This window comes from Eulemur rufifrons, chromosome 15 (genome assembly GCF_041146395.1).
Source record: "Eulemur rufifrons isolate Redbay chromosome 15, OSU_ERuf_1, whole genome shotgun sequence".
NCBI classification, from domain to species: domain Eukaryota; kingdom Metazoa; phylum Chordata; class Mammalia; order Primates; family Lemuridae; genus Eulemur; species Eulemur rufifrons.
Window position 1 is genome coordinate 100,868,712 of NC_090997.1, and position 11,146 is coordinate 100,879,857.

Here is an 11,146-nt window from a genome sequence, read left to right on the forward strand (position 1 = left end):
TAGCTAGATTACAATATTAATATATGTACCCAGATTTAGGATCCAGGTCATTTAAAATTACATAGAAATCATAGAAGCCATGCAGAACTAAATTACAGATTTTTTTTTCCATGTAGAGAGTTTTCCAGTAAAAACCAGAAAACCTGCTAGACAAATTCTAAAAGAGCTGTAACACTAAATCTTAGAATTTTAAAATAGCAATTCACTTGTTCTGGGCGGTGCTAGAAGAGACAGGTATCGCTCACTATTGCCTAAATTATGATGTTGTTATTAGTAGAGGGTACAGATAATTGAACCAAAAGTCTTTGAAAGGGGAGAAAGAGAAGAGAGTTGGTAATCTGGGAAATGTTTCTAAAGTTCTTCATTGACTTTATACTGTAATTAAGTCTTTGCATATATTACTCATCCTCTTAAAAATATGGTAGAATCCGCATACCTTCAAAATGGTCAGATTCTCTACAGCGTTGTACAGTCTATGTAATTTTGGCCTGAAAAAGCATAAAAGAAACGTAATGATATGGAGAAAGGAGAAAGTTGCAGGTGGCAGTAGGGATGAGGCCACCACAGTAGAGATGGCACCCAGATGGAAAGTGGGTGGCACGAGCATGACCCTAAGATACCAAGCCCGGCTGCACAAGGCTCGTCAGTGACATCCCGCGCTGGGAGCCACTGGTGATTCCTCAGCATTTCCTGTACTATAATTATCAATCAACACGTTATTAAATATCATATTGCAAATAACACTTTTTCCAGTATTAAAAGTACTCGAGGTATGTGTTTTATGTTGAGTAAAGAACAGTTCAAGTTCCTGTCTGCCAGCTTCTCCCATTTCCAAGGGCAGTGAAGGTCGGTGGGTGTTGGGTGCTGCCGTACCACATCCGCCTGCTCAGCGCCGTTGGTCTTGGGCCGTGCTGCGCCATGCCATCTTGCCGTGATGAGTTGGACTCCTAAGGATGTCTCTGATTATATAAATACCACTTTCAATGCTCCTTTAACAGTACATGAAATAACATGGGAACAACACAGACTGTTAGCATGGCCCCCACACAAATCCATGAAATATTCCATATTATGGATTATGTAATCAGTAAAAATTTTTAAATGGTTATTTGTGGGGAGGAGAGTAGGCTTCTGATTTTATCTTGTTTTATAGATTTGATTTGATTTTGGAACCGTGTGAATGGTTTACATAATTATTAGAAAACAAACTTAAAGCAAAATGGGAAAAAAATCCCTAATAGTCAAAAGCAAAATAAAACAACTGACTTGATACATCAAAATGAAAACAACCACACAGAGAGGAATTATTTTAAAGCACCTTAAAATAGTAACTTTGTACATCTCTAGTATCAGATGCCTTAAGGTCAAAAAGACTGCAAAATAATTTTAGTGGTTTTCAGTGATCATACAGTTAGAAATACAATATTGATATTGTTATTCTAAAACTATATTATAGGGTAAAGCAAATATGTAATTATGTTACTGTTCAACAATTAAGATTTTTTCAAAAAAGTTTTAAAATAAATTTTAAAAACTTATGAAGTCCTAAATTTGAATTGGAATTATCAATATGAATTCAATTATGCATTTTCTCTCCTTTGAAAAAATACAAATTTGCTTTGCTCTGTTCACTGAAAAGGCCTAAAACAATTACCCGATGGAGTAGCAAGCAGCATTCCCTACAGCACTCACAGGTGGTATCTGAACACCACGTCCCACCAAAATGAACCCAGGCTCCTGTCAGAAGAGCTCGGATGCCGATTTGAAGAGCCTTCCACTGGCCAATGAAAAGAAAATCTGAGCATTGGTCAAAATAATAACTGATACGGAATGAAGAATATCAAATATATTTAGATCCAGCATTGTAAAGATACTGTAAAAAATTACTCTCCCTTTTGGAGGATGGTAGGGGGTCAGCTCATTATTCTGAATAGTGTACAGAGAAAGAATCCAGCCATTAACCTCGTTTTCTTGTTTGAACTGTACCTCAAGGTAACCAGAAAGCTGATAAAGTTGCTCTTTATAGAAGTGTTTCAGCTAGTAAAAGTGGAACGATAGAAGTGGGATAGAAAACCCACACTAAAATAAAAGATCTCGACAATGATCATTCATGGCTTCTGACATCGTAGAAAACAGAAATAACTGGAAATTGTGTTTCTGAATCTGATGAGGCCTCTGGATCCAGTAACTAGTGTAAAGAAAATACAGGGACAGAGAAATGTGCTGAGTGTCACACAGAGATGCGGTCAGCAAAACCTAGAATGTGGGTGCCAAGGCAGATGACCAGGGTTAGTCAGCACCCCACAAAAGGCAACTTGCAAGACAGAGGGGTGAGGGAGAAGAATGTGTAGGGTAAGAAACCTCAGCAGCCAGCTTGCGCTGAGATCCCTCTTTATGTCAGAGTGATGGCCTGCTCTTAGGCGTGGTCATGGTATTGTCCCTATTTTTTAAAGAGTCCTTATATTTTGGGTAAAACTTATGGATGAGGTGTTGTGTGTCCAGTGAGGTAGGGAGGATGTAGCTGAAGAAAGGTTGGCTGTGAGCTTCGAGTTAGGTTAGGTGATGGGTGATGAGGATTCATTATACTCTGCTTGCTGGTTTCCAAAATGTTTGGAATTTTCTATAATAAAATTTACTAATAAAATCTATAATAAATTTTTAATAAAATAGATGAAAAGAAAATATTTGTAACTTATAACCACTGATAAAAACTGTAATCATTTTCAGGTGAAACAGACCTCAATGACGCAATAACAGAAGCAGGAAAGACATACGAGGAAATTGCCAGTCTCGTGGCAGAACAGGTACTAACATAATCATCACACAGTTCCAATTAAGATTCTGTGCTATCTAATCCACATATTTAAAACCTTTCTTAAGTCAGACTTTTTGAATAGATGTCCTCTTCTATTCCTGTGTATCTTTGTTATTTGTATTTATAACAGTGTTTCTTATGTTAAGTCAAAGTGGATGGATAAATTTGTCATCAAGACATCTAAATGAATGCATTGCGGTATTGATGCCTCTCATCCCTCCGTAGCCGCCCGGGGACTGCGATGTCCAGGGATGAAGGCCGCTCAGATCTGTCTGGACTGTCGCTCAGCCTCTCTGAGCCTTGGCTTTCCTTCTCCATTAAACTGCAAGGCAATGCCTACGTTGTATGGTGTCCAGGATTTAATAGCTAATAGATAGCACCTGCTACTAATAAGCTTTGGTAAATATGAAGGGGAAAAAGCACCTGCTACCAGCCCCTAACAGGGAGGTCCTTGTTATAGCTGCGTAGCTTTTATTGGAGTCTGTAGAAGCCCAATTTCAGGGGTGTGTGTTTTTCCAGATAACAGATAAGTTCCCTTAAGAGGAATCTAAATTATTTTAAACCTCTAAACTAAAAAACCATTTCTTTTTTCAGACAACTTCTTAAAAATGTTATGTTTGTGGATATACATACATGCTACCCCACTGATGTGGTCATTAACTACTTTGGTGATTCTTGTAAAAAATATTAATTTTTTAGAAATGTGAGTAAAATAGCTATTAAAAATTCAAAAAAAAGGAAAAATTTAAAGTTGCCACTTAAAATGATTACCAGGTTTTTTAATAATATTTTTTTCTGTGCTAAAATTTGGACATTAAACTATAACAACTTATTTGCTTGTGTGTAAACATATAGTATTAACTAAATTTGTTTTCCTCATGGTATTGGCCACCTCAAAATAGGTAATTTTACAAACCTACTTAAAAATTATATGATGTTTTATCATTTTCTTTACAACATATGATTCAGAGTATAGCAAATAGTCTTGGGAATTATTTTCTCTTAGGAAAACTAGTCTGAACGCCTAACACTCAATACCTTAGTGTAGCACATAGAGGATTTCTAGTCCTCAGATATAATAGTTTTCCTTTCGCTGATTTTCTTTATTGCTCTGCCAGTAACAACCAACCTGTATCTTGTTCTAGCCAAAGAAAGATCTCCATTTCCTGATGGAATGTAATCATGAGTATAAAGGTTTTCTCGGCTGCTTCCCCGATATCATTGGCACCCACAAGGTAACTGATCACAGACGGTAACAGAGGACGACACCGGCTGAACAGGGCAGACTGCACAGCCATGGTCAATATGGTTTTTATATGTTTATCTCTATTATTCCCATCATAAAGGTTTTTTTGTTTTTTTTTTTTTAAGACGGAGTCTCACTCTGTTGCCCGGGCTAGAGTGCGGTGGTGTCAGCCTAGCTCACAGCAACCTCAAACTCCTGGGCTAAAGCGATCCTACTGCCTCAGCCTCCTGAATAGCTGGGACTACAGGCATGTGCCACCATGCCCGGCTAATTTTTTCTATATATATTTTTTAGTTGGCCAGATAGTTTCTTTCTATTTTTAGTAGAGACAGGGTTTCACTCTTGCTCAGGCTGGTCTCGAACTCCTGACCTCGAGCGATCCACCCGCCTAGGCCTCCCAGAGTGCTAGGATTACAGGCATGAGCCACCACGCCCGGCCCCCATCATAAAGGTTTTTAAACTAAATAAAAAATTGGTTCAGGGTGTCCTCACCTTTGAATTCTGGTTTTCTCTTCCATTTTCAAAATCTGCACGTTACGTCCGTTGTGAGTCGTGGGTCTTGATCAACTGCAGTGTTCCAGTGTGTGGTGATGTGCTTGGATTTGTCAGCAGAGTCTCTACTGAGGGCTGGTCTGGGATCTTAATCCTGGCATTTGGCCGTTTTAGCATTTTGCTTTATAATTTAAATATCATGAAAGGGTATCATAGGCAAATTAGAAGCTTTATACCACTTAATACAAAACTCAGAACAATTAGCTTGTAGGAGTTTATGCCGGCAGAGTTAGAGTTTTAGGCCTGGTGTCTAATTTATGCAGAAGTATAGAGTTTTTCTTTCCGGGAAGCCCTAAATAACAAGCAGTGTGATGATATTGAAGTGGGAAATGTTTGGCCGTTTTTATAACCACTTCCATCTAAGTATTAATTTAAATTGATTCAGTGCCTCTTACAGAAATCAAAGGAAAGCCCAAGCCTTACAGTCAGCACACTTAAGTGCCAGCTTGTAAAATATTCTGTTTCATAAAAGAGACAGAGTACCCATGTGCATACTCCACCCTGTGCCAATCAAGTAACTTTCTAAACCTGCTAATGCCTGTTTTCCTATTATGTGCTACTCTTAAAATGGCAGTGGCTTCTAAATATTACAGAGATGGTAATAGATAGTGCTGTTTGGTTTTCTCTTCTGTTGTAGCATAAAACTGTAAATTTTAGCTTAGCTACATTTTTCAAGAATAGCAACCTTTTTGCTTCCAAGGGACTTGAAGTAAGTTAAATTTAGATGCTTTCTTCTGTTCTTATGTTGCTGGGATGTTTTCCTGTTCAGTAGCAAGTCCGTTACAGACTGTGTTAGCATTGTTACATTTTAAACTAATGACTCATCCTTTTAGCTTTGTTTTATTAATACTCTTTCATTTTATATTTCACAGGGAGCAATAGAAAAAGTGAAAGAAAGTGATAAACTAGTTGCAACTAGCAAAATCACCCCACAGGACAAACAGAACATGGCAAAACGAGTCAGCACCATGTCTTACGCATTGCAAGGTAAGATAAAAGGGTTATGAGTAACTAGTGGAGTTGCCCCCACCCATCCTGGCCCCAGCAAAGCTGATGTTTCCCTTGCTGGAGAGAAATCCAAATGTGAACGACAGCTAAATAAATAAGAGCTGGTTTCAAATGCCTTCATACGCCCCTTGTTTGGAGGATCCCAGTGTTGATGAAAATCTGTAATATTTATTTAATTTTTTACACATTTACCTGATAAAGTTATGAATGACAGCTTGATTAAACCTGTATATTTTATTATTTGAGAGGCATTGAAGATTCCTTTTATAACCCTTAATATCATAATGCTCTATTAAATTCCAAAGTTCGGCTTTTAGCAGTCTGTGACAGGAGTGCCCCAGGACCACGGAATGTCACAGGGTTTGGATGTATCACTTTAAGCATAGTTTGACTCTAGTAAGATATTAATTTTTATAGATTTGAATGTTTTTGAGCCGAGGGGAGCAGCAAGTGGGTATTTCCTGTGTTGTTGGGTGGATGGCTGGCACACGCCTGGGCAGAGGAGAACCGGGAGGGCACCCAAAATCGTGGCACCGGATTGCCTCATGGGCCTGCAAGAGTAAAACAGACTTTTAGGTTATTGAGAGATAATTTTGATGATCGTGGAAGAACTTGAAAGGCAAACAGAAGAGTCTAGGCTTGACGTGGGCATTAAGAGGCCATTAAAAGCTTTCGAGGGAGGGAAGACAAGCGATCGTCCTGGGGGAAGGGTTTAATCCGGTGGATTGGAGGGCGGACGCTAGGCCGGGAGCCCAAGCAGAAGAGCGTCCCCTTTGTGGTCTGAGATGCCAAGGACCTAAAGAAGATGTACCAGGGAGGAGAGAATGAAGCGTATTTGCGGGCTTGTCCAAGGAACAACCCTCGGGACTGGGAATCCGTGGAGGAGAGGCATGTGTGTGGAAGATCCAGAGCTGAAGCAACTAGTGGCAAAAATGTGGAAACCTTGTTGAAGATTTGGGTTTCAAAGGGTTTGAAATGGGGAATTTGGTTTTGAACTTGTGTCTGAGGTTATCCACATTATAAATAAGCTTTGTACAACTTGCGGTCACTGAGTGCAAAAGTCAGAACAGTTAGCTGCTGAGGTCAGCTGACCTTGGGGGCCCGGTGTGCGAGGGACAGGCAGGTGTGGGGGGCATCAGGGAGGTAATGAGGCAGAGTTGGGGGGCAGGGATGGGGAGACAGAGATGGGGAACCAGTGTATTCAGCAGAGGTGAAGGATGTAATCCCCCAGCGTGAAATCCTCCTGCCTGGTGAGAGGTTGGGCTCAGGCAGCCGTGCCCCGTTGCTGAAGAGGGGCCTCGCGCCTCTGCCGGCCTCTCCCAAGAAACCTGCCCAAGTAGCCGCCGCGCAAGAGGGAGCGGGACAGGGCCCCCAGGTGCCTTACTGGGTCCTGCAAGTCTGTTTCCTGTTTGATCTGTGCTGTTGGGGTACTAGTCCACATTGGGGTGATTCATCTGTGTTGGGCTTTAGAGTATTTAATATGCAAATCAATGAAAATCATCCATCTACTGGAAAGTGGTATTTGCCATTAACTGTTCAGCGTGTTTTTCTAGCCTCTTTAGAAAGTGATTTGCCAAGAACTGGCACTGCACTGAAGCCAACCAGATTAGGGCCGGGTGATTAGTCGTAGCTGAGCAGAGAAACCAGGTGTTGTCATTTGAAGACTCGGGGGGAAAACTGACTGGTGTCTTGGTTTGGGTTGCAGCTGAGATGAATCACTTCCACAGCAATCGGATCTACGACTACAACAGCGTCATTCGCCTCTACCTGGAGCAGCAAGTGCAGTTTTACGAAACGGTGAGTTGGTTCCCGTCCGTGCTTCGAGTGCGCTTTGGGAGGAGGATTCTGGTAAATGACTTCAACCGTATGAAGTTAAGCTGTTTGTATTCTTTAATTCTAAATAATAAACCAAAGGAGGTTAAATTGTGAATAAGGATTGTTTTTTAATCTCTTTCAATTCCATCTGCCTTTTCTTTTGAATAACACTGGGTTAAAAAAGGTTTCCCTTTGAAGAAGGGGTATTGGAGCCAGTCGTGAGGCCCCAAGAAGTCCTTATTGTGTGGCGCCTTCCCCTGCTCACAGCCACTCTGTGCCGCTCTGCACAGGAACAGTGCTGAATGAGATGAGGTCACCCTGCTGTCCCTCGGGCTCCGGCCTCAGCGGGGGAAGGAGCCTGGCACCACACAGGAAGCCAAAGCAGCCCTTGTTTTCCGTGAATGGGGTTTTCACAGAGCACCAGAGGAATGTCAGCAGGAAAACAAAACAGTGAAGCCTTAAATATTTTCACTCAGATAACATTAGTGGAAACTTAAATTTCCATGCCTCTGCACAGTATGTTTGTTGCTTACCAGAGAGTGTAGAAACAAAGATCTAACAGCATACAGATGGAAGCTCAGACATCTGAAGGTAAACTCTGTAACTTCATAACTGGCCGTCTGTGGCCTTGTTTCCCACTCTGCTCCCCCGTCAGTGGTGCTAGCTCACGTGACTCAGGGTGACGCCAGGCCAGCCCGCAGCTCTCGTCCACGCATGTGGCATCTTGGGCTGGACGCTGCCGAAAATGCCTGTCTCCAGCAGCAAATCCTTGAAAGGGGGCTGTGCTCGATGTGCATGGTGCATAGCTGTGGGTCACGTGTTGGGGACAGTTGGTTTGGGAGACTGGCTTAGAGAAAGCCTTCACCTACACAGTGTTCACCCTGACGGGACGTGGTGCCTGTGTTCTCTACATGCGCACTTTCTCTTAAGTCGATGCCATCGTGTGTTTGCCTTTCATCGTGTGTTAGAGTACGGCAGATTGCACTTGTCTCTGTGAGAGAGTAATGCAAGGGCAACTCTAGAAATTCTCATACTATTGATTTATTAAATAGTTTTCACGTTCAAATGTGGCATGTTTATTAATGACATTATAATTCAAAATAGAAAACCATGTATTTCATCAGTATCTTTGTATGAATATAAGTGGCTGATACAACATTGCCAGGTTTCAGATCTAACATAGTTTTATGGCAAAGTCACTCTTGAATTATTAAAACTTGTGCATTTGTTCTTGGAGCAGACATCTACTGAGTATCTGTAATACTAAGCACTTATTCCAGATGTTTCACATCCAGGGATGAATGATACATTTGTGCCTTCCAAGCTCATGTGGTCTCCTGGGGGAGGCGCAGGCACGTGGCGGAATGGCCGCAGCGCCCGTCAGCTGTGTGGCAGAGGCTCTGCCGCCTTCGTACCGTGCAGCAAGCAGGGCAGGGCGTGGTCAGGGAGAGGTGGTCGTCAGTGGAGTCCTTGCAGCTCAGACTTGTCCAGGAGAGGCAGGGACTCTAAGTGGGCACGAACACCCGATCCAGCAGACCCCTGTGAGGAGAAGCGGATAGTCGAGCCAGGGACCGTGCCGTGGACACCTCGCAGGGGGACGCCGGGACGCCGTGGCTTAGGGCCGTCTCTCCAGCAGCTTCGTGGAGGCAGAGTTGAGCCAGATAGACCAGTTAAATTTCTGTAATGTTTAACTTGGAAGAATTGTAAATAATAGAATACTGTGAACTCATAATGGGGGTAACGTCTCAAAATTGTTCTGTTGTTGTTTCATCAGATTGCAGAAAAGCTGAGGCAGGCCCTCAGCCGCTTCCCGGTCATGTAGAACAGGACGGAACGTGAAGAAAACTCCGAAGTGCTTCTTTCTGACTTGGGGCAATGCAGTTCAAAATGTGGTTTTTTTCCCTATTATCAAAAAAGGAAAAAAAAGGAAAGAAAGAAAAAAATATTTGCAAAAAACCGCATTTATTTTATTAACCAGCCTAAATGCCTCAGTTATTTAGGGATGGTCTTCTTTTGTTCTTTTCCATATCCATTATTTAAGCCAATGGAAATTGTCTCTATTTTTGGAAAGTGCTTAAAGTTATCAGAATTTTGAATGGAAAATTAGGGGTTCCCCCCGACTGACTGATATTTTACATAGAATTGTAATTTATAAGTCACCTACAATCTTCAAGTTCTTACCCAATGTCAGATAATTAATTACTAATTGCTTTCTTAAAAATATGAAATATGGCAGAAGAAAAAAATATATATGTTTGTATATTTTTATAACTCTTTTCAGTCCTCTGGGCTCCTGTCCATTTCGGGAGGTCTGCGTACCTTCCACTGACACAGTTACGACTCCAGTGCTCACGTTTCAGGAGGGAGGAGGCAGGGGCTCCCTCAGGGTGCGTGGCGGGGGGACCACAGCTCGGCAGATGAGCAGAGCCACCTGCCCACCCATGGCGCCGGGGGCGTTTCTGGCGTGTTGCTCTTACACGAGGACCAGTGCTCTCTCTGTGCACTTCTTCCTAATTGTGGTTAAGGCATGTTTCATGCCAGAAAGAGTAAGTCAGGAAAATTGAGGGGCTTTTAAAAATCCTGTGGCCTTCCTCCCAGGGAGGAGCAGCTGTGCTGACACCTGCGCGCAGGAGTGATCTGGGGGAAGGAGCAAAGGTGACACCTCTGGGCCCGAGGCACTTCCCCTCTGTATTCTTAGCTGTTCGTCAGACACAAGGAGAAGTGCTGGTGACAGGTGGCACCTACTTGACTGGGACTGTAGGCTAGCAGGCCCATGTGGTGTCAGACAAGATAAAAAGCACAGTCTGGCTCCTCTGCCCCCCACTCCCCCACCCCACGGAAAGTTCAGGGACTGAGAAGGGTGACAGCCTGAACAGTGTGTAGGATCCCCGGCTTCTTACTGAAGAGAAAGTACAGACCGATGCTCTTCCTGTACCCCAAGCTCCAGACAGAGTTTTTCTGAGCACCAGGACTTCAGGTAAGGGCACCTTGACACACCGTCAGCTTTAAATCCGAACACTCAGACACACCGTCTCTCCTGCGGACGAGCGTTTGCCTTCCACAGTTGCCTTACCACACTCACTCTTACTGCTTTCCTGTTTCTGACCTGTTATATTATAGAAAACGGAAAGTCCGGGCCAGCATAAATAAAATGAAACCAAAAAATGAGTAGATGAGGAAATCAAATGAAGGTGAATACGGGAACGTCTTATTCTTCAATATCACGGGTTTTCGTTAGTGTTTTACAAGTAATTTTCCCCACTTGATTTTTCTTTTATAAAATCCCATAGAACAGTGTTTATGATACAGCCATTTAATATATGTACAAATTGTAAAGAATATGTATAAATGTTTTACACAAATGTAAAAGCATGTAGAAGCCAACATATAAATAAATTGTTTAAAAAAAACTGTACAGTAAATTCTCAAAGCACTTTTTCAAAACAGTTTTTGGTGGTTTTGTCTGATTTTTTTTTTCCTTCTTTTTGTTTATTGCTTTTTACTTCAGCTGCTGCAAATGATACAGGTAATGAATTTTTCCCCAAAACACATTTCTTCTGACATGGATTAACAATTTTAGTTTCTTGAGTCGGTATTGCCAGTCCTGGGAGCACATCACCACCAGCTGCAGAGTCACAAGGACAAGTACTGCTGCCCTGGGAGGGCCTCCCAGGTGTTCTGATCTGATGGCCATGAGGAAGGGGCCAGGA

At 42.2% G+C, this 11,146-nt stretch overlaps 1 protein-coding gene and 1 non-coding gene across 2 annotated transcripts in view; one reads left to right on the top strand and one right to left on the bottom strand.

Annotated features, from left to right (window-relative positions):
* SNX9 (sorting nexin 9) overlaps positions 1–10,839 on the top strand; it is a 114,253-nt gene extending 103,414 nt beyond the window's left edge. Inside the window, exons 14-18 of the mRNA XM_069487502.1 lie at positions 2,728–2,804; positions 3,961–4,050; positions 5,486–5,600; positions 7,327–7,418; positions 9,211–10,839. Coding sequence (XP_069343603.1) covers positions 2,728–2,804; positions 3,961–4,050; positions 5,486–5,600; positions 7,327–7,418; positions 9,211–9,258 — 422 coding nt within the window. The 3' untranslated portion in view covers positions 9,259–10,839. The remainder of the gene's footprint in view (positions 1–2,727; positions 2,805–3,960; positions 4,051–5,485; positions 5,601–7,326; positions 7,419–9,210) is intronic.
* LOC138396159 (U7 small nuclear RNA) lies at positions 116–177 on the bottom strand. Its single transcript, XR_011235631.1, has one exon. It is a non-coding gene; the product is annotated as a U7 small nuclear RNA (small nuclear RNA).
* Positions 10,840–11,146: the final 307 nt, after the last annotated feature.